The following is a 23,787-nucleotide window of genomic DNA, read 5'->3' as shown; positions in this document are numbered from 1 at the left end:
CGGAGAGAGTCACGTGGGCGAGCCGTAGCTTTAGACAAGCGGCCAGCCTTGACACGTGACCCAGGCCCCAGCTTCGCGCAGGGATGGAGCCGGAAGAGGGGACGCCCTTGTGGCGGCTACAGAAGCTGCCGGCCGAGCTGGGCCCGCAGGTGAGGGAGGGTACCGGGGGAAGCGGCGCGGGGCCTGGGCTTCGCGACGGCCCGGCGTGCGGATCAGGCCGGGTACGACCCGGACGCCTTCGCAAGCTCCCTAGGGAAGGGAGGGGGAAGGGGCGTGATTTCGGGTGGTTGGTCCCCGCCTTCCCTGGGGAGCTTAGGACGACAGCTTGGGGCGCCACCCCCGTCCTAGAGGTGCAGCTCCAGGGGCTTTGCGCGCAGAAGCGCCCGCACCGGACTGGGCTTTGAAAGCTTAAGTCGGTGTTTCCTGTCTCTTCGTACACGTTTTCTTAATTCATTCAACACATACCGCCGAAAGGCTCCCTACCTACCGGACAGCAGGTACAGTGCTAGGTGCTGGAATACAATGTGGCAAAGACCGAAGCGGACCCTGCCCCCCTCCCTTGAGGGTGGTTGGAAGGAAGCGAAATAACTGGGCGAGTTACTTTAGTTAGGGTCGTCCCAAGAGGTGATGTACCCATTGACTTCCAGTCTATGAAAGAACCTGGCTTGTAAGAATCTGGAAAAAGCAACCACATTCATTTGTTCAGCCAGGTTTTCATTGAAGTCTACCATACATTGAGCGCCCCAATGGGATGAGGTAAATGGTGAGTGAGACACAGCCTGTGCCCTGGTGGAGCATCTTTTTTGTAAGTCTAAATTTTGGTCTTCCTATTTCCTCTATTCCATTTACACTGGAGAAAGTGTGGAGGAGACAGAAAGGAATGAACTTACCTCCTGCCAGGGTCAAGAAAAAAAAAAACACCTAATTCTTTTCTTTGTTTTTGCAAGTGAGGAACCTGAAATGTCAGCAGAAATTTTGGCTAACTTGCCCAGGATTGCCCATCCAGTTAGTGGCAGAGCTGGAACTTATGCTCAGATCTATTGATTGAGTGTTTTATTGGCTTTTGGCTCTCCTTGTCTTCACTCTGCCCATTTAGATAAGGCCCATAACCTTTACTACCGTATATGTTGATGACTCCTAAATCTCTAGGTCCAGCCAAAAATTTCTTCTTCTGTGGTTCAAGAATGCCAGTTAAAAAACAAAACAAAACCCCAAAAAACCCAAACCAAAATCTCTTCCGTGAGTGTCAGGCCTCTGCCACAGGTACCTCAAATTCAGTATGCCCTTGCCTCAGCTCTTCTTTCCCCCTGGACCTACTCCTCCCGTAGCCTCATTTTCGGTTTGTGGCATCACCACTTTCTCCCGGCCACTCTCAACCTGACGTTCTAGGTTTCATCCATGGCCTCCCCTTTTCACATCTCTTCTATCTCTTCGCTGCCTCCATTTTGAGTGTCCTCAACAATTTAAGCCCCTTAATCTTTAACTCCTTAACTGAAAATTGAGGCACCTGTGCTCACCCTGTCTCTCCTCTTACATCTTCCAACCTGTTAGCAAATATATGGAAAAATAATGCAAACGTGTGAATAGGTTGCTTCCCGGTTGAGCACAGATTGAAGTCTAGGCTCTTTCGCTTTGTACACAAGGCCCTTTTTGATTTGGCTCCACCTACCTCTCCAGCCTTGTCTCCTGTCACCCCCTGGGCACCCCCCAAAATAACTTGCTTGTGTCTGGAAATGCCCTTCTTCTCTCCTGTTTGCTTGGCCAACTACTCATTCTTTTAAGATGGACTTTTCCTTGCTTCTTCTCCGTGGTCCTTCTTACCTTGTATATATTTTTATTATGTCCCCATCATTCTAAATTACATGTATGTGTATGTTTGCCTTTTTCGAATGGACTAAAGCTCTGTTATGGTAGGGGCTTATTTATTCTCAGTTTCCTCATTTGTAAAATAGAAATAATAACAATGGTTACTTCAGAGTTGTAGTGAGGATCAGTCCAGAGTGTGGTACCTAGTTAGGGCTCCATAACGGTAGCTATTATAGTTTCTTTGCCATTAAATAAAGTCATTTCCATGACTTTTGTCATGGAAATGACCTTATTTAATAACTGGGATGAAGTGTTCATTACATATTTGTGAATGAATAACAAACATATTCCAAAAAAGATAATGCTTTTATTTTTCAGTGTGAGTTCTGGGTTTTTCTTTAGCATGGGGACAGTATAGGATAAGGTGTAGAGAATTTTGAATGGATTAAAAATTGAGTATGTTGATTTATGGTAAATAAAAATTCAGTTTGTATAGTATATTAGCCACCATTTGGAAGCAGTTGCTTGTGTTCTGACATGTGTGGTGTTAGAGGGAAGGAGTTATTAGTTAAAATGGGGTGGAATATGATTATTTCCAAGTTATTTGGTTCAAATACTCCTCTTGTAAGATACAAATAACTTCGAGAAAGATAACCTTATTAAATGTTAAGTGCTTAGAATAGTACTGGCATTGTGTTATCTCAGTTAATAGATGTTGAAGGCATGAATTGGAGGAGTAGTGATAATAATAATAATAATTGGAATGGTAACGAGGGCTAGCAATGTCTACATGTCTTTGTACCTGCCAGGAAGATGCCAAGTGATTTGCATGTATTCTTATTCAATCCTTACAGCAAGATTAAGAGAATAGATGATATCCTCATTTAACACTTGAGGAAACAGACTCAGAACATTTAAATAAAACTTGAAAATACTGAAACTGGGATTTGAACTGGATAGTTTTATTCCAAAATCCGTAGTCTTAATCACTGTGCTCAGTTATACATGTGTTAGGCTTTCCATTGCTGATATTAAGATACTAATGGGATAGAAAGGAAGGTAAAAAAAAGGAAAAAAGTACTGAAGACTTTCTGGGAATACAGCAAAAGTAACTGCTGAGCTGGGTGTGGTGGTGCTCGCCTGAAGTCCTAGCTACTTGGGAGGCTGAGATGGGAAAATTGCTTGAGTTCAGGAGTTCAAGGCCAGCCTGGGCAACATAGTGAGACCCTCAAAAGAAAAAAAAGTATGTTGTGAAAATGGAGGCAAAGCAAAATGAAGCTTATAGGCCTACAGTAAGAGACTTTGTTATAAGTCCTATCCTTTTGTTTGGTCATTGCTGTAAATATGATATCTTTTATATGTATCTTCCTTTTAGTTTTTTTATTATGTAATTTTTATAACAAAACTATTTTAGCTTCTGAAGGTCAACATAATAATAGAAAGTCTAGGATTTTTATGAGTTCTAATTTTTAATTAGAATAATCTTAAAAGTGTTTTACACATTTTAACTTAAGCTGGTCTTGCAGATAACATGAACATCTCCCAACATTTGTTTGTTAAGAGGAAGATAGATTTGTTTTATCATTTTACTTATAAGTACATTTATTTCTGTTTTTCTTGCTAGCTTCTTCACAAAATAATTGATGGCATTTGTGGTCGAGCTTATCCTGTGTACCAGGATTATCACACTGTTTGGGAATCAGAAGAATGGATGCACGTTTTAGAAGATATTGCCAAATTTTTCAAAGCCGTAGTTGGTAAAAACCTACCTGATGAAGAGGTAACTTCTCTGCACATTTCTATAACTTACAATAAATAATGTTCAGGTTTCTTTCTGAGTTTTTTAGAGCAGTGTATAATACAAGGGCCATCATCAGTAACAACAAATACCTTATAATTGTGAATGGAAAAATCTGTGGAAGTCCTAGGTTTTTGTAGTTTTGTTTTTGGTTGTTTTTACTCTTGTGAAACATTTAAAGCATACAGAAGAAAACAAGAAGTTATATAACTGACACCTACATTCACATGACCAGTTAAACAGGTGTTAACATTTTGCAATGTGTGTGTTTGTTTCAGGAATAAAACATTACAAAGATAACCTAAATTCCCTTATCCCGCACCCGGATATCCCATTCTCACCTAGAGATCACCACTCTTGAAGGTGGTGTTCATATTTTGTATTATATATTGTAGGTATGTTTGAATCTTTTAGTATATTGAATTTTTGGGGGTGTGTAAGTATATAACTTGTAATAAAATGTAACATTTGTCTGTACTTGTAAATTGTTTTAAATGCAGCATTGTGTTTTACATTGGTAAATGTGGATCTAGTTAGTGTATTTTAACTCCTTGTAGTATTTGATGATAGGAATTAAATAAGATTTATTTCTCTCCCTACTGACTAATGAATAGTCATTGCTTCTTTCATTATTACAAGTTGTGCTGCTATAAATATTCTTTACATGTCTCCTTGTTCACACTCACACCAGCTTTTCTGGGGTAGATATCTTGAGGTGAAATTGCATGGTCATAGGATATTCTTCTTCCACTGAATTGCTTTTGCATCTTTGTCAAAAATCATTTGAGCTTGTGTAGGTTGCTCACTTTTCTAAAAATCAAGTTATGTATGCTTGTCATTGATTTGGATGATATTCTGGATATGAGCTCATTGTTAGAAATATGTATTTTAAATATCTTCTATTATGTGCTTGCCTTTTTACTCTTAATGGTGTGTTTTGGTGAAGCAAGTTATGAAATTTAACAAATCTACTTTGTCAATATTTCTTTTGCTGGCTAATACTATTAATGTTTTGTTTCAGAAATATTTGTGCTGAAGACATGAAGATTCTTGGATGTGTTCTTGTAGAAGCTTGATTGTTTTAGCTCTTACATTATGTCGCTGATGCTTTTGGAATTAATATTTGTGTGTGGAGTGGAGGTCAAGTTAAAAATTTTCTACATGAATATCTAGTTAACCATTTACTGAAATGACATCCTCGCCCCACAATATTGCTGTGCTGCCTTTATTGTAAATCAAGTCGCCATGTATTTGTGCCTCTGTATCTCGACTCGTTAATGTATTCCATTAGTCTACTTGTGTATATTTGCCAATGCTACACTGCTTTAATTACTGTAGAATTAAAGCTAAATTAAATTATGTCTTGATATCTGGTAATGGAAGACCTTCATTCTCATGCTTCTTCAGGAGTGCCTTGGCTATTATATTTTCAGATAACCCTCTAGAATCAACTTTTCAGTTTTAACCTACAAACCTGCTGGAATTTTGATAGAGATTGCACTGAATCGCTAGATCATTTATGGGGAGAATTGACATCTTAACAACATTTAGCTTTCCAAAGTTATGAACATGGGATAGCCCTCTATTTATTTAGATTAGCTTTAGTCTCTCTCTCTCGTATTTTGTAGTTTTCAGTGTCGAGCTCTTGCAAATATTTTTTATTTCTGAGTAAATTATGTTTTTGATCTTTAATTTTTCAGTAGTTTTTTGCTAGTATGTACAGTTGATTTTTATATACCTTGTGTCCCACAGCCTTTCTAAATTTGTTTATTGTGTCTAATTGTATATAGATTTTTTGGGGGGAGATTGTATATAATAATTTTCTTTTTCAACTTTAACATCTTTCATTTATTTTCTTACCTTAGTGCATTGGCTAACACCAGCAGTCAGTGTTTCTTTTAAAAAAGCAGTCATGGTAGATGTATGTCTATTCCTAACCTTAGGGAGAAAGTGTTTACTATTTCACCATTTAGTATGTTAGCTCTGTGATTTTATAGATATCCATTATCAGACTAAAGAAGCATCCTGCAATTCTAACTTTGCTGAGAATTTTTACCATGAATGGACATTGAATTTTATCAAATACTTTTCCCTGAATTAATTATTGTTTCTTCTTTATTTTGTTAATGTGATTTTTGAATATTAAACTAAGGCTGCACTGCCAGAATAAACCCCACTTGATCATGATGTATTATCTTTTTTTATATATCTCTTGATTTGGATTGCCAATATTTTGTTTAGGATTTTTACATCTATATTTGAGTGATACTGGCCTAGGTGTTTTTTTTTTTTTCCCTCCCTATAATACTCTTGTCAAGGTGTCAAGTTTTATTCTGGCCTCATGGAATGAATTGGGAAGGATTTTTTTTCCTCTTCCTGTTCTCAGGAAGAATAAGTGAGATTGACTTTATTTATTTATTTATTGTTGTGCTACTTAATTTTCACACATTCGGAAATTTTTTGGTTACCTTTTCTCATTAGTCATAACTTCATTATACAGTAATAAAAATATAAACAGTATTATTTAAGTTCTTTGAGATCTGTTGTGGTTTGCCAAATGGCTCAGAATATGGTACATTATGGTGAATGTTCCATATACATTTGAAAATAATGTGTACAGTTGTCGGGTGTAGTGTTCTATATATTGCTAAGGTTAGGTAGAATGCATTTTTTCAATTCTATATCCTCACTGATTTTTTTTTTGTTTCTTTGTGTCAGCTATTGAGAGTTGTATTAATACCTCTAATTGTGAATGTGGATTTATTCATTTCTTTTAGTATTTCTAAGTTTTGCTGCTTTATATATTTTGAAGCTGTGGTGTTAGGTGCACAGGGATTTATGATTGTTGTGTCTTTCTGTTGAATTGCCCTTTTACTGTCCTTCTCTATTTCTTGTAATGCTTCTTGTCTTAAGGGCTGCGTTGTCTGATATATTAATACAAGTTGAGTATCCCTTATCTGAAATGCCTGGGACCAGAAGTGTTTTGAATTTTGGATTTTTTTGACTTTGCAATATTTGCATTATACTCACCAGTGCAGCATCCCTACTCAAAAAATCTGAAATCTCAACTATTCAAATGAGCACTTCCTTTAAGCATCCTGTCAGTGCACAGAACTTTTCCTGTTTTGGGATTTGAGATACTCCGTGGCTGTATCAGCTTTGGTGTTTTCCAAGTGTATTCATTTCCACGCTGCTACTTCCATCAGTCCTTTTTCTTTACTCTCTGTTTTGCAGAAATTTGTTAAAACCTATTTTCTGGTTATTCATTCTCATCTTACTCTTTTTTATAGTTACAGAAGTATTTCTCTTTTTCTTTTAGTGTTGCTTTAAAACTGTGCGAAAGGAGAGTGGAATTGTGTTTTTACATTTTAAACAGAAAGCCTCTTTTGCCTGTTTTTATTTTTATAGATATTTCAGCAGTTGAATCAGTTGAATTCACTTCATCAAGAAACTATCATGAAATGCGTGAAAAGTAGGAAAGATGAAATCAAACAGGCTCTGTCAAGAGAAATAGTTGCTATTTCCTCTGCACAGCTACAGGATTTTGATTGGCAGGTAAAGGTAAGAGTCTATGAGTATGAGTATTTTTTATTTCACTTTTTTGGATGTAGAGAAATATCTTTATAATATATATCTAAAATTTGTTATTTTGGGAATGTATTATCCCAAAGAAATATCAAAGATAGTTTAAATTACATTTTGAATTAACTTGGGCATAAGTACATTACAAACATCTAAGCCATGTGTAATACCATTACATTGATAATAAATTTAATTAGGTCTGTAAATTATTAAATGACATAAGTGATGGGGCAGCATATAGTCAACATATACATACAGACATATATATTTTATATATATATAACATTTATTTATTTTTTGAGACAGAGTCGTGCTCTGTCATCTAGACTGGAGTGCAGTGTTGCGATCTCGGCTCACTGCAACTTCTGCCTCCCTGGTTCAAGCAATTCTTCTGCCTCAGCCTCCTGAGTAGCTGGGACTACAGGCATGTGCCCCCATGCCTGGCTAATTTTTGTATCTTTGGTGGAGATTTGGGGTTTTGCCATTTTGGCTAGGCTGGTCTCAAATCCTGGCCTCAAGTGATCTGCCTGCCTCCACCCCCCAAAGTGCTGGGATTACAGACGTGAGCCATCCTACCTGGTCAATATGTATTTTTGACCACAACTTTCTAGACTTTATAGCTTTCTTAAGACTGGTAAATGTGATTCTACCTTTAGGAGGAAAACCTATAAGATATTATTAAACATCAGTTTTTAATACATTTTGAGAGTCACTATAGGTAGAGTTCATAAAGAACAATTTCAGACCAACTTTTTGTTCTTATATGATACCTAGACCAGTAGATGAAGAGGAAACAAATACATTGTGTTTCTTGATTTTAGCATGACCCTGGATAAAGTGCCTTACATTGTGTATGTGGATTAAGTAGAGAAAAATGTGGGAAGATAACAGGTGGGTTCATAATCAGATAAATAACTAAGCAAAGACCGATGAATTTATATTAGTTAAGAAGTCTCTGTGGCTGTGGTCTTGGCCCAGTCATTTTCAACATTTTTATGAATATTATGCTTATCAGATCTGAAGGTGATACAAAACTAGAGCTATAACAAGTGCATAATGTGACAGAAAGTTCAAAATTATGTCACAGCCAATTCAATCAGTGACCAAATGAAGCAAAATAAATTAATCAGGCAACCTAAACAGAGGATTTTTAATTTAAATATTTAAATTTTATAAATTTAATTTCAATTTAAGAGTTTATATTTTTATAAATATAAAAGATAAAGGAGACCAGGCACGGTGGCTCATGCCTGTAATCCCAGCACTTTGGGAGGCCAAGGCGGGTGGATCACCTGAGGCCAGGAGTTCGAGACCGGCCTGGCCAACATGGCAAAACTGCAACTCTACTGAAAAAATATGAATATTAGCTGGGTGTTGTGGTGTGTGCCTGTAGTCCCAGCTACTTGGGAGGCTGAGGCACGAGAATTTCTTGAACCCAGGAGGTGGAGCTTGCAGTGAACCAACATCATCGTGCCACTTCACTCCAGCCTGGGCACCAGAGTGTGACTCTGTCTCAGAAAAAAATAAATAAATAAAGGATAAGAGGGAGATGGTAATAGTAGCATGTATGAGAAATGTTTAGTTATTTTGGTTTATCAAAGTATAGCTTCATTCATGTTGATTCAGGCCCATATTTTGTTGGTAGAAATGCAGTTCTTTTTTTTTTTTTTTGAGATGGAGTTTTGCTCTTGTTGCCCAAGCTGGAGTGCAATGGCATGATCTCGGCTCACCGCAACCCCACCTCCCAGGTTCAAGTGATTCTCCTGCCTCAGCCTCCTGAGTAGCTGGGATTGCAGGCATGTGCCACCACGCCTGGCTAATTTTGTATTTTTAGTAGAGATGGGGTTTTGCCATGTCGGTCATGCTGGTCATGAACTCCTGACCTCAGGTGATCTGCCCACCTCAGCCTCCCAAAGTGCTGGGATTACAGGTGTGAGCCACTGTGCCCGGCAGAATTGCAGTTCTTCAAGCAAGAGATGGTGCTAGTACATTCTGTTTCCAGTAATAACATCTTTTTAGTGTATTATCTGTTTAGTTTTGGCTGCCAAACTTAAGAGATATTTAAGCAAATTGGACTCCAACTAGAAAAGAATGACTAGGAACTTAAAATCATGCTGTGTGAAATTGCTTTGAAACACTGAGACCATGTACCTGGAAAAGATTAAACCTAGTAGAAACATGACACTTACCTTTAGAAGGCTAAAATTCATAGATGGGGAAATATATAAATGCTTTGGGGCTCCAGAGACTAGGTGAAGGACTAAGGTATATTATTTGCAATAAGATAGGTTTCAATTCAACCTAGGAAAGAACTTTTTAACAAGTATGAATATCTAGAAATGATTGTAACCTCTTCTCGAGGTAGCACATGCATCATCATTGGTGGTATTCAAGCATAGGGTGAAAAACTATTTATTGGAAATATTGAGGAGGAGAATTATGCATAAGATAGTTAAACTGAAGCTGATACTTCCAGCTCTGAGATATTATGGGTCCTGTTTTTGGGTGAGAGAATGGAGGAGCTATGTCAAGATTTGATTCTATAGTGTATGTACCACAAGGGAGATCCTTTGAGGTCGTTAGGGAAGATGTCCCTTATCATTGCATAAGTAATTTTTTTGCAAGTGGCAGAATTCTAAACAAAGATTCAGTTTTTGTGGATTTTTCTGGCTCAGATTCCAGGAAAATTGAGTTTCCCTATGCTGTCTGCCAAGGAAGCTACAGTGCTCATTTCAAGAAGTATTAGTATTATAAATATTTGGTTCTTCCAATTCCCCTAGGATATATTCCAGAGAAAGAAATTAGGAAGTGAGGTAAATGTACGGCGTGTTTCTGTTGAGTGGCTCCAATTGAAGATGGTATCTTGATAACATATTTATCACTATTGTGATAGATAGATAGCTGACCATGAATTAAGCATCTTAATTTCTGAGAGTTTACTGATATTTTTGGTCTCACTTATCTTTGTATATGAACTTTCATCTTCTTGGTGCCTTTAATCTTCTTTAAGAATTCTCTGTGTTTCTTGTACATTAGACCCATTCAGTACTTCCCAGGCATGACTCTGATCTAGATACCTGCTTCTGCCACAAGATTGCTGACTGGTTGTCTTACTTTCCTACCCATTTCCTCTTCTTTATTCACTCTCCTTTCTCTTTCTATTCTTCAAATATGCTTTATCATGAACTTAATTTATTTCTTTCACCTTTCTCTATACTCAACAGCAAACAGTAGTTTTAAAAAATGTACTGCTAACTAACCTCTGATGTATATTCAATATAGTTCCTTTTACTATTTATTAATTGCTATTTTTCTGATTTTAAACAGCTTGCACTTTCCAGTGACAAGATTGCTGCATTACGAATGCCACTTTTAAGCCTGCATCTAGATGTAAAAGAAAATGGTGAAGTAAAACCATATTCTATTGAAATGAGTAGAGAGGAGCTGCAGAATCTAATACATTCCTTGGAAGCAGCGAATAAGGTATTTGCTATAATTTTGTCATATGATTTGAATGTTTAAGGTTTTTGGGTTTTTGGTTTTTTTTTTTTGCATCAGAGTCTCACTCTGTCACCCAGGCTGGAGGGGCAATGGCACGAACTCAGCTCACTGCAACCTCTGCCTCCCGAGTTCAAGTGATTCTCGTGCCTGAGCCTCCAGACTAGCTGGGATTACAGATGCCTGCTACCAGGCCTGGCTAATTTTTGTATTTTTAGTAGAGATGGGGTTTTACCATGTTGGCCAGGCTGATCTCAAACTCTTGACCTCAAGTGATCTATCCGCCTTGGCCTCCCAAAGTGCTGGGATTACAGGCATGGGCCACTGCACCTGGCCAAATGTTTTAAGTTTTGATTGATACTCCTAGACTCATAGTTCACTTGCAGTGTTTTTTTTCTCCAGATGTTTTATGTTAATTAAGCACAGAAAATACTTTGTTAATATGTTCTGAGCTCTAGTTTTAGATATTAATTATAACTTGTAATGTTCAATTACTTAGTTTTGAACATAATGTACTAAGTAATTTTTGAAAGAATAATAGTGCTGTTCTAACAGCTGAATTTCTTTTGCTTCAATGCTCGTTAATGATAAAAATAGCATTTTTACCTTAGAATAATAAAATTGATTCTGAAGAGTTTTTATGATTAAAAAAAATTATGATCCTGAAGAAAAGTGGCTTTATTAACTGGACTAATAATAGAAAATTGCTTTTATGATCCTGTAACTATGGAAGACAGAATATGGCTTGTAGTTATTATGACAAAATCAGGTTGAGGCAAGACAGAACTAATGAATGTCCAAAAACTTCACATTTACATTGGAATGGCTAAATAACAGTAACTGCTCCTAATGTTTAATAAATGTGAAAAATAATATTTAAACAGTGGAAACTGTTGTGAGGAGCAATAAAAATAATTGTCTTTGTATATGTGTGTTTCTTCGTTATTGCTCAGCGTTTTCTCTAGTGATCTCATCTCAGTGATTAAGTCTCAGTGATTCTTACAACCTCTATTGCCCTACTATTTAATCTTCTTGATCCTGCTTTTTAAAAACTCTGATAAACTTCAGCTTCTCTCCACACTCTGCATTTGCTCAAACATTGTAGTGCTTTGATTACCGGTCCACATGCCTATTAACCAAACGAGCAGCTCAGGCTTGGCTGGATGGCTGAGTGGGGCTACATGTGTGAAGGGCGCATGTGATAGAGCCCGATATAAATGGTAACAGGTTCTGAACCATAGATTCCAGCAGGCATATGTCATCAGTTACTGTGCATTGTACTTGCTTGTTATGAGTTCTCCATGCCCTTTTTCAGAGACTTCAAAGCATTTAATATGGAATATATCAGCATCAGTCTCGTATAACCTGGTATTGTCTCTTCAATTTGTGTTTTAAGGTGATCCTGCAGTTGAAATAACTGGAAATGATGAATACCAGTCCTATCGGATTTTATTGCTCCAACTTACATGGCAGAGTGAATACTGTGTGTTCAGAAACACTGTGATGTCTTGACTGTTGCACCAGGCTGAGAAAGCAGCAATGTTGATATTATAAAGATAAAAATTTATCAACATTCCTTAACAGGAAATTACATGGTTGAGAGGAAATGCATAAAATGAAAGATGAAAAATCTATAGTAGCAGTTTATATTTTCATGATTGTTTTGCCTCATTTATTAAATATTTGAAAAATCTTTGGAGATACACAGTTTTATTGAAAGCTAAAAATAGGTTCTGAAGTAATGTAAAAATATAAAGCACAAATATACTTGAATATTGCTTAAAGAATTATGTGAATAGCAACATATATTATGGATATATACTTTGTGATATTTTTAAAAAATAACTTTTTCAAAGAATGTATAAGCTGCATATGTAACTCAGGAGATTCCATGTCTTTCTCATATTTCAGAGGAAAGATTATAAAATACAAAATTTCTTAGAGAACACCTCTTTGTCAGAGATAAACAAGAACAAATACTCTAAACTTATGTGAACAATTTTGAGTTTATGAATTCTAGAAACTAAAATCAAGAATACAGAAAAATGAAAATAACATTTTACTTCTGCACTTCTATGTTTGGGAAACATTGCTCTGATAAAAAATAGTTGTCATTGTGCAGTGTGTATATTCAAATATGAGATAAGACTATGTACAGGTCCACTTTTGTTAATAAACTCAATATTGAATACTTTTGGATGTTAAATTCATTGGAAAAACAAACCATTTGTAACCTCAGTTAACTTTAACAACAAGCATTCTGAGCAAATGAAAAGTGTCTTGTTTTATTTTTATATATTGCTTTATTTTAAATGACTCCAAATAACTCAGTAGCTATACGTAATTATACATAACTCAATAATACATAATTAATAGGTGCTTGCTATTTGCAAGCCATATGGCTTATTAGAGCATCAGACTATTCTTTGAGGCATCCAGAGCAATTATTACTATTCTCATCATACAGATGAGGATAGGCTTAGAGAGTTTTCTGAGTGTGATCTAAACAGTGCTACTCAAAATGTGTCTGCAGAGAAGTGCTTGTCTGTGAACTGTTTGTTACAGGTCAGTGATTCAATAAGGAGCTTGGGCCAGAAAGTGTATCAGTATACTGCTTGCTTCATCGAGAAATTTTGGTTTTAAAAAAATTATCAGCTGAAGGAAATAGTGTGCTTAGTGTGGTAGTTAATTTACCTTCTTGTGCAAGTTATTTGTTATGATGGGCCGGTGATGGTTTGTAGAACAGCACTTAGAGTAGCACTCATTGTGAAGTCTCTTTTAAATTTCAGCTTTCCGTGCAGTATCTCCTTTACAAGGAAAACATCTTGCTATAGTTAGTCTGTCTCTCACCACTTGGTAACACTCCATTAGCACATTCAGCAGCTTTATCGAAATTGAATCAGTATACTAAATACTGTGCATATTAAAGTGTGCAATGTGATATTTTGACATATGCATATTTACATCCATGAAAGCATCACCACAAATTAGGATAATGAACATCTGATCACTCCTGAAGGTTTCCTCCTGGTCCTCTATAGTCCCTGTCCCTTCCATTTCCCACAAGTAACCACTGGTCTGCTTCCTGTCACTATAGATTGTTGCATTTTTGGAAGTTTAGTATAAAGGAATCATATAGTGTGTACTATTTTTTTTTAATCTGGCTTCTTTCAGCATTATTTTGAGTTTCATCCATGTTGCATGTGTCAGTAGTTCATTTCTTTTTATTGTTCAGAAGTATTATGTTGTAGAGTTCTGCCACAATTTATTCACCTATTGATGGATATTTTGGTTGGTTCAAGTTTTAGGCATTAGAATACACAGAATGCTGTGAACTTTCTTGCATACATCTTTGAACGAACATATGCTTTTTTTTTGAGCAAGTACTTTAGAATGAAATGGCTGGATGATATGGTAGGTTTATTTTTTCAAGATACTACCGAAATTAAAAAAATTTTTTATTTGAATAATTTTTGAGGGTACAGGTGGTTTTTGGTTACACGGAGAAGTTATTTAGTGGTGATTTCTGAGATTTTAGTGCACCCATCGCCCGAGCAGTATACTGTACCCTAAATGTAATCTTTTATCCTTCATGCCCCTCCCAGCCTTCCTCCCCAAGTCCACAAAGTCCATTATATTACTCTTATGCCTTTGTATCCTCATAGCTTAGGTTTTCCATTCACGAATTACTTCGCTTAGAATAATGACTGTCAAGCTTTTTTCAAAGTGACTTTAACATTTTGCATTTCCATTGCAGTCTATGAGAGTTCCAGCTCCATCTTGCCAACACTTGGCATTGCCAGTCTTTTTAATTTCAGTTATTTTAATATGTATGTGTCTCACTGTGGTTTTAGCAATATTTAACAAATTTCCCTAATGACCAATGATGTTGAGCATCTTTTCATGTGCATATTTGCCATGTATACATCTTCAGTGAAGTGTCTGCTCAGATCTGTTGCCCATTTTTCAATTGGATTTTTTGTTTTCCTAGTATTGAGTTTTGAGAGCTCTTTTGACTTATTCTGAATACAAATCCTTTATTAGATAGATACTTTGCAGATACTTTCTTCTAATCTGTGGCTTATCTTTTTTCCCTCATGTAAATTGACCCTATGTTGTTTTAGAACAGTTTTAGATAAACCAAACTTTAAAAGATGGTACAGAGTTTCTATATTATTAACATTTTACATTAGTACAATGCATTTGTTATAATTAGTGAACTAATATTGACACATTGTTAAGTAAATTCTAGAGTGTATTCAAACAGAAAATTTCTAAGTTTTTCCCTAGTGTCCTTTTCCTGCCCCAGGATTCCATCCTAGATACCGTATTACATTTAGTTGGCATGTTTTTGATAACCTTGACAGTATTGAAGAGTGTGGGTGAAATACTTTGTGGGATGTCTCTCTCTATTGGAATTTGTCTGATGTTTTCTTCGTGATTAGACTTGGGTTATGGGTGTTGGGAAGGAAGTTCACAGAGATAAAATGCCATTTTCATCACATCGAATCAAGGGTACATACTACTAACATGATTTATGGCTTGATATTAATCTTGATACCTGGCTGAGGTACAGGTTTCTTCACTGTGAACTGACTCTTCATTTTCTCCTTTTCTTACTGTACTTAAGGAAATCACTATAGTTCAGTCCATACTTAAGGAGTGGGCAGGTGTGCTCTCCTTTTTGAGGCTGGAATATCTACATAAATCGTGTGGAATTTTGTACACATTTGTTTCTTTTCCACTATTGAGATTTCTGCTTATTATCAGTATGGACTCATTTTATACTTTGGGTTATAATTCAGTACTGCTTTGTTACTCAAACTGTTCTAATGGCTTGGCCATTAGGAGCTCTTTCACTTGGCTCCTGTGTCCCTTTGACATATCCCCATCAATGAGATTGGACTTTTTATTTTTTTCAGGGCAGGGGGGTGCATCTTCTTTTTCTTTTTCATCTTGGAAAGTATTTTCTTACTCTCTGGCAGTGCAAAATGCTCCAGGCTCATCTTGTGTATTTCCTGTCCAATCCTAGAGTCAGTTATTTCTCCAAGGAACTCTGGTTCCTTTTATTGAAGAATGGTGTTAGAAACCAAGCTAGGTATGCTCATTGCTACTGAGGTGTTATTTCTTTTAGGCCCTTTTGGTACTGACAGAACTAAGAAATATGTGTGTGTATACTAACCTGGGTATATACTCATATCTATAATTATTTATATTATCATGCATATCTATATTAAGCTAAACAAGCTCATGTTGATGTCTCCAACTCTAATCCATTACATGGATTATTCTAGCCTCCTATCCTTCCCTATCTACAAATTTCAGTTCCAACAATGAGAAAGGAGTTAATCCATTTTGAGCAGGTTTCTGTGTGTGATGTTAGATAAGGGTTAGGTTCATTATTTTGTATGTGGACATTCAGTTTTCACAACCCTGCCTGTTGAAACTATCCTTTCCCCAGTGTGTATTCTTGGCACCCTTGTTGAAGATCAGTTGACTGTACTTCTGGGTGCTCTATAGTATTTCATTAGTCTGCATGCCTGTTTTTATGTTACTGCTTTGCTGTTTTTGATTTTTGTAGCTTTTTTCATACATTTGTAGGCCCCTGTCAGAAAGTACGAGACCTCCAGCTTTGTTCATTCTCAGGATTATGTGTGTGTGTGTGTGTGTGTGTGTGTGTGTGTCTACTAGGGGTCTTTGTGGTTCCTTTGAATTTTGGGGTTTTGGGATTGCTTTTTCCTATTTCTGTAAAAAATGCCATTGGGATTTTGATAGGGATTGCATTGAATCTGTAGATTGCTTTGAGTCATGTGGATATTTCAGAAATATTGAATCTTTCATTCATGACCAGTGCTTTTATTTGTGTTTTCTTTAATTTCTTTTAGCAATGTTTTGTAGTTTTCAGTGTACAAGTTTTCTGCCTCCTTGGTTAAGTTTATTTCGAAATATTTCATTCTTTTTGATGCTATTGTAAATGGGATTTTCTTAATTTCTTTTTTGCCTTGTTCGTTTTTAGTATATAGAAATGCAACTGATTTATGTATGCTGAATCTGTATTCTGCATCTTTACTGAATTCTTTTATTGGTTCTGACAGCTTTTTTAAATAAGAGTTTCTACATATAAGATTGGATCATTAATGAACAAAGATAATTTTAGTTCTTTCTATCCGGTTTGGATGCCTTTGACTTCTTTTTATTGCCTAATTGCTCTAGCTAGGTCTTTCAGTACTGTATTGCATAGAAGTGGCAAGGGTAGACATCTTTGTCTTCCTGGTCTTAGAGAAAACGCTTTCAGTTTTTCACTAAGTATGATGTTAGCTGTGGGCTTTCATATGTGGCCTTTATTATATTTGGAGAATTTTCTCTATTTCTAATGGTTGAAAGTGTTCTTATCATGAAAAGGTGTTAATTTATGTCAAATGCTTTTTCTGCATCTATTGAATTCATTATGTGATCTTTATCCTCTCTGTTTATGTGATTGATTGATTTTCATATGTTGAACCATCTTTGCATCCCAGGGATAAATTTCACTTGATCATGGCGTATGATTTTTTTAATGTGTTGTTGAATTTGGCTTGCTGTTGTTTTGTAGAGGATATTTGTACCTATGTTTGTTAGGAATATCGGTGGGTGGTCTTTTTTTGTTAATATCTTTGTCTGGGTTTAGCATCAGGATCATGGTGACCTCATACAATGAATTTGAAAGTGTTCCCTCTTCAATTTTTTGGAAGAGTTTGAGGAGGATTGATTTTAATTCTTTTTTAAATGTTTGGTAGAATTCTTCAGTGGAGCCCTCTGGTCCTTGACTTTTCTGTGTTGGGAGATTTTTGATTACTGATTCAATCTCCCTGCTAGTTGTAAGTCTTCATATATTCTATTTTCTCATGATTCAGTCATCGTAGGTTGTATGTTTCTAGGAATTTATCTATTTCTCTTAGGTTATCTAAGTTATTAGCCTATAATGGTTCGTAGCAGTCTCTTGTAATCCTTCTAATTTCTGTGGCATCAGAAGTAGTATCCTCTGTTTCATTTCTGATTTTTTAATTGTGAATTTTCTTTTGTTCTTAGTCTAGCTAAATATTTGTCAGTTTTGCTATTTTCAAATAAGCAACTCAGTTTCATTGGTTTTTATTTTGTTTTTATATTCTATATTTCATTTATTTATGCTTCAATCTTTATTATTTCCCTCCTGCTGCTAACTTGGGTATAATTTTTTCTCATTTTTCTAGTGGTTGAAGAGTATCTTGTTTAATTTTCACATATTTGTCAATTTTCTAGTTTTCTTATGCCATTGATTTCTAGTTTTATTCCACTGTGATCTGAAGAGATACTAGGTCTGATTTCAGTCATCTTAAATTTGTTAAGACTTGTTTTGTAACCTAACATGTGGGCAATTCTGGATAATGTTCCATGTGCTTTTGGGAAGAATGTGCATGCTGTTGCTGTTGGATGGAATGTTCTGTATATGTCTGTTAGGTCTATGTGATCTATAGTGTTGTTCAAGTCCTTTCATCCACTATTGATATGTCTGGATGCCCTATTATTGAAAGTGGGGATACTGAAGCCTACTATTATTGTGTTGCTGTTTGTTTCTCGTTTCATTTCCCTCAATGTTTGATTCATATATTTGGATGCTTTAATGTTGGGTACTATGTATTTATCATTGTTAGATCTTCCTGGTGATTGACCATTTTATCATTATATAATATCCTTTATCCATTTCTGTGTCTGTGTTGTCTCGTGCAGATTCCCGATTAATGATTTGTGGGTTTCTCAGATGTCCATAATCTCTCCTTCCTTCTAGTGTCAGTCTGTGGTACTGCAGGTTTTCTGGACTGTCACAAACAGCCCCACTCTTTTGTTCTCAGATGCCCAAGGCTTCTAGAGTTTTCTAGGTCCTGTTAGTACTCTGAGTCATGCAAGAGAGAAATCAGTCCCTTGGGAAGCCCAAAACATCAGAACATTGGATACATGCTCCACAATTCTCTCCTCCTCCCCCAGTTCCCAGGGAAAGGCTACCAAGTTGTATCAGCCTTCACTGTACTGCAGGTCTTCTGGAATGACAGCAAGCAGCCAAGCTCTTCTGTCCTCAGCGGCCTCTAGGCATCTAGGGTATTCCAAGTCCTGTCTGTAATCCCAGAGAGAAAACAGTCACTTGGGCAGCCCCCTGTAAAGACAGAACGCTGAAAGTCATGCTCCAACTCCTCCTTTCCCTGGGAGAAACCAAGAGTTGGGAGTTTTCTGCTGGTTCCATGCTGAGCTTTGGAGGTGGACTGTGGTGAATGAATGCCACAAATGTTCTTATTGGAGATGCAGCTGGTTTTGTGTTCTCTTAAGGTACAGATGCATCTTAACTAGTCTCTGGATTACTCACAAAAGAAATTGGTCTGTATGTTGTTGACTTCAGATCTCAGGTAGTCAGGGGCTTTCTATTCTGCTCTCTTGCTGATGTTACTCCACTTTGCAGTTCTACGAACAATGAGAGTTGTTGCTTTGAATTCTCAGCGGCATTAGGTATTATCGGTATTTTGAGTTGTAGCTATTCTAATAGAGATGTAGTGGTATCTCGTTGTTTTAATTTGCAGTTCCCTAGTGACCAAGGATATTGAGAATCTGTTCTTATGCATGTTTTCTATCTGTACATATTCTTTGGTGAGGTGTCTATTCAGATGTCTTTGCTTATTTTTAATTAGGTTGTCTTAATGTTGATTTTTAAAAGTTCTTTGTATGTTTTGGATAGATGTTCTTTATTAGACATGTGTTTTGCAAACACCTTCTTCCAGTCTGTGACTTGTTGTTTCATTCTCCCAACTGTCTTCAAGGGCTGAAGTTTTAAATTTTGAAGAAGTTCAGTTGACCAGTTCTTTTTTGGATCATGTTTTTGGCATCATATCTAAGAAATCATTGTCTAATGCAGATTAACAAATATGATCTCCTAAACTGTCTTTTAGAAATGTGATAGTTTCAGTTTTACCTTTAGGTCTATGTTCTATTTTGTGTTAATTTTTGAATATGGCACACGGTGTGGCTCAAAGTTCACTTTTTGCATGTAAATATTCAATTATTTCAGCACCGTTTGCTGAAAAGGCTATCCTTTCTCTACTGAACTGCCTCTGTGCCTTTGTCAAAAATTAATTGTTCAGGCCTGGCGTGGTGACTCACGCCTGTAATCCCAGCACTTTGGGAGGCCGAGGTGGGTGGATCACTTGACGTCAGGAGTTTGAGACCCGTCTTAATTTTAACACCAGTGTTAGTTTTGATTGACTAGTCTTCTCATTATGGATCTCGTTTTCCTTTTTCTTTGCGTGCCTGGTAATTTCTGATTGGGTGCCAGACGTGATGAATTTAACCTTATTGGCTGTTGGCTATTTTTATATTTCTGTAAATAATCCTTGAGCTTTGTTTTGAATTGAATGCAATAAGTTACTCAGAAACAGTGATTTATTAAGATCTTCCTTTTCTGATTTGTGAGGCAGATCCAGAGCAGTGCTCAGTAATGGGCTAATTATTCCCTATCACTGAGACAAGACTGTCTTGAGTACTTTACCTACTATCTTGTGAATTAAGAGATTTTCCAATTTAGTTGTTGGGAACAGGCACTATTCCTGGCAAAGTATGAGTACCAGACCTGTTCCCTCTAATTTCTTCAAGTAGTTCTTTTTCCAGCCTTGGGTTGTTTCTTCACATGTATGTACTGATCGATACTCTCCTGAATACTCAAAGGGCAATCTGCTCTAGGTTTCTGAGGTTGTTTTTCTCTGCAACTTCCTCCTCTTTGGTTTTCTCTCTTGTGAATTCTAGCTGCCTTGGTCTTCCCGGACTCTCAGTTGTACTTCCTCAATTCAGGGAGCCCTCCAGGCTCCCCATGGGTTCCTCTCTCTGAACTGTGGTCTGATAACTCTGTCAAGTAAGCTGGAGCAGTCGTAGGCTGCACCTGCTTTGTTTCCTGTCACTCAGGTATCATCCTGTGTTCCCTGATACTTGGTATCTTGAATACCAGTGGTTTGTGTGTGTCAAGGAGTCGGGAGGAGGGGTGGGAGGCTGTTTTTGTTTCTGATTGTTTCAAGTCATAGTGTAAATCCTGTACCTGTTTTTAAAACAGGTTTTTAAAAGTTTTACTGTTTTTAAAAGTAATTTTTATTTCAATAGCTTTTGGAGTACAAGTGTTTTTTCATTACATAGATGAATTACATAGTGTTGAATTCTGAGATTTTAGTGCACCCATCACCCAAGTAGTGTATGTACATTGTAACTGAGTAGATTTTTATCCCTAGCCCCTTACCACCCTCCCCTTTCTGTGTCTCTAAAATCCATTATATCACTCTGTATGCCTTTGCATACTCATAGCTTAGCTCCTACTTATAAGTGACAACATATGGCTTTTGTTTTTTTACTCCTGTTATTTCACTTAGAATAATTGGCCCAAGGTCCATCAAAGCTGCTGTAAATGCCATTATTTCATTCATTTTAATGGCTTAGTCATATTCCATTGATGTATATATACATGTCTGTTTACTTTGTTGATTATTTCTTTTACTGTGCAGAAGTCTTTTAGTTTAATTGGGTCCCATTTATTTATTTTTGTTTTTGTTGCATTTGCTTTTGGAGTCTTAGTCATGAATTCTTTGCCTAGGCTCGTGTCTAGAAGAGTTTTTCTAATGTTGTCTTCTAGAATTTTTATAGTTTTAGGTCTTAGATTTAAGTCCAACTCAAGATGCATCTTGAGTTGATTTTTGTATAGGTGAGCGATAATGATTTGTTTCATTCTTCTACATGTGGCTTGCCAGTTTTCCCAGCACCATTTATTAAATAGGGTGTCTCTTCCTCAATTTATGTTTTTGTGTGCTTTGTTCAAGATCAGTTGACTATACATATTTGGCTTTACTTCTAGGTTCTCTATTCTGTTCCATTGGTCTATGTGCCTACTTTTATACCAGCACCATGCTGTTTTGGTAGCTATAGCCTTGTAGTATAATTTGTTCTTTTTGCTTAGGATTGCTTTGGCTATTCAGGCTCTTTTTGGGTTCCATATGAATTTTAGGATTGTTTTTTCTAATTCTATGAAAAATGATGTTGGTATTTTGATGGGAATTACATTGAATCTGTAGATTGCTTTGGGCACCATGGTCATTTGCACAATATTGATTCTTCTAATCCATGAGCATGGGATATGTTTTCATTTGTTTATGTCATCTATGATTTTTTTCAGCAGTGTTTTTGTAGTTCTCCTTGTAGAAATCTTTCACCTCATTGGTTAAATATACTCCTAGGTATTTTATTTTATTTTTGGCAGCTGTTGTAAAGGGGAAAATTCTGTACCTGTTAATCCATCTTGATTGGAAGTGTAAGCCCATGTCATTAAAATTTTAGGTTAAGAAAAAAATTATCTATTTTTTGTTCTTAGTCTAATGTGAACTGAATGCCTGAGAGATGTTGTGGGCAGTTAATTATAAAGTAGTGTAATTATGTTAATTCCACAGTCATTAGAGAAGATGAGAAGATAGGACACAATGTTTATTTTATCCCCGTAACTATAGCTTGATAAGATTGAATCTTAGAATTAGGGTCAAAAGCTGAGCTATCTCATGTAGCGTTTTATTTTCTGCCTAGGGTTATTTAAGAAAAAGCATCCTAGAAATAGTTAAGACCCTTTTAAACGAGAGCAGATTCAAATAAACTCCTTTGAGAGGATTATCTCTCCTTGCACATACAGAGCATGTAACTGGTAGGCTGTACCGCACAGACTGATCTACAGCTTGTCTAGCAAAAGTGATTCAATCTTGTGATGACCTGCCTTGCAAACCCAAACATAATTCATTGATAATAATGTCACATATTCCTGTGATAATTGAAATAGTTAAGGTTATATTTGTTTAACATTGGGACATAATTATCTTCGAATAAAGCTAAAGTTTCTGTTAAGAATGCTATTTTCTTTGAAAAGGGAGTTACTTCTGTAGCTAATACCTATGTTGAGAATGTGATATGATGATATTCATAGACTCAACGTCCAGCCAAGATTGACATCTCCTACTACTGATATTTTCTGTTTAGGATATATGGTAAATATTTTACTTTTCTTTTAAGAAAACCCCGAGTTTAGGTGAAATATTGTCTTTTATTTATATGCTACCAGACGCCAAAGTTAACTGATTTAAAAGTTGATTTACTTTTTATTAAGTTCTCCAGAGCGGCACATTAGTTGTATGTGGATTTTTTTTTTTTTTTTTTTTTTAGTTTAGGGTCTCTTTGTTTTTTCCAACATAATGTTTCTGCATTCATCTATTCTTAAAATGAAAACCACATAATTTACTTCTTATAAAGTCTTGAATGTGAAACCAAGAAATTTAATCGAGCAGTAAAAACATTCTCAAAATGTAGACCATGATCTCAGTTTCTTCCATTTTTCTCCTGAGTAGAAAATAGACTTCTGCATAAGAAAGCTAAAATATGTTAATATTTTTAAGTTAAAGGTTTAATATTATCAGAATACAATCCAAAGAGTAAATCAAGTTACATAATTACATTTTTATTTATTAAATATGGAATCATCTACTGAATTGCAATATATTAAATATACTGTTTCCTCTTAAATAAAACTGCTTGACAGTTAAAAAATTATGGGCTTGCCATACTTGCAGGTCTCTTATGTTTTTAGATCTTATTTACTTATTTATATTTTTACAGTGAAATAGTAATTTAAAAAGAGGATGGGAAAATTCTGTAGTCACTTGAGTTTCCTCTAGCTGCATTTTATTGCAAACCAGTTCCTCCTTTGAACATCTTTATAATTTAAGTCTTTAAAAATGCTTTCATTTCAAACACTAAATATTTCTATATTAGAAAAGTTTTTACAGTATATTAAATTATTTTTTCCACATGCCCCACCCCTTTACAGTATATTTTAAATACTATCTTTGGATTTCATTTCTTTCTGTTTTGTAAGATGCATACTATAATTCACCCTGGTAAACTCAGTTTTTCTTTCAGTATTATGTGTACAATATACATTGTACTGTACAATGTACATTAATGAAAAACATAGTACACATTCAGTGTACATTTTCTTTCAGTACTATGTGTTTTTCATTAATGTGCATTTT

General features: G+C 36.0%; 1 protein-coding gene across 2 annotated transcripts; it reads left to right on the top strand.

Moving 5' to 3' along the window:
* On the top strand, window positions 1–12,959 carry COMMD8 (COMM domain containing 8). Of its 2 annotated transcripts, none has more exons than XM_054486848.2 (5): window positions 1–149; window positions 3,431–3,586; window positions 7,013–7,165; window positions 10,514–10,669; window positions 12,081–12,959. In XM_054486848.2, the coding sequence occupies exons 1-5, from the start codon at window positions 84–86 to the stop codon at window positions 12,099–12,101; spliced, it is 552 nt and encodes a 183-aa protein (XP_054342823.1). In that variant the 5' UTR covers window positions 1–83; the 3' UTR covers window positions 12,102–12,959. The 2 variants fall into 2 exon arrangements, with proteins under 2 accessions (XP_054342823.1, XP_063519700.1); XM_063663630.1 differs by having other exon boundaries at window positions 3–149; window positions 7,013–7,159.
* Window positions 12,960–23,787: the final 10,828 nt, after the last annotated feature.

This window comes from Pongo pygmaeus, chromosome 3, assembly GCF_028885625.2.
Source record: "Pongo pygmaeus isolate AG05252 chromosome 3, NHGRI_mPonPyg2-v2.0_pri, whole genome shotgun sequence".
In the NCBI taxonomy this organism is placed as follows: domain Eukaryota; kingdom Metazoa; phylum Chordata; class Mammalia; order Primates; family Hominidae; genus Pongo; species Pongo pygmaeus.
This window is presented reverse-complemented; position numbering and strand designations above follow the sequence as displayed.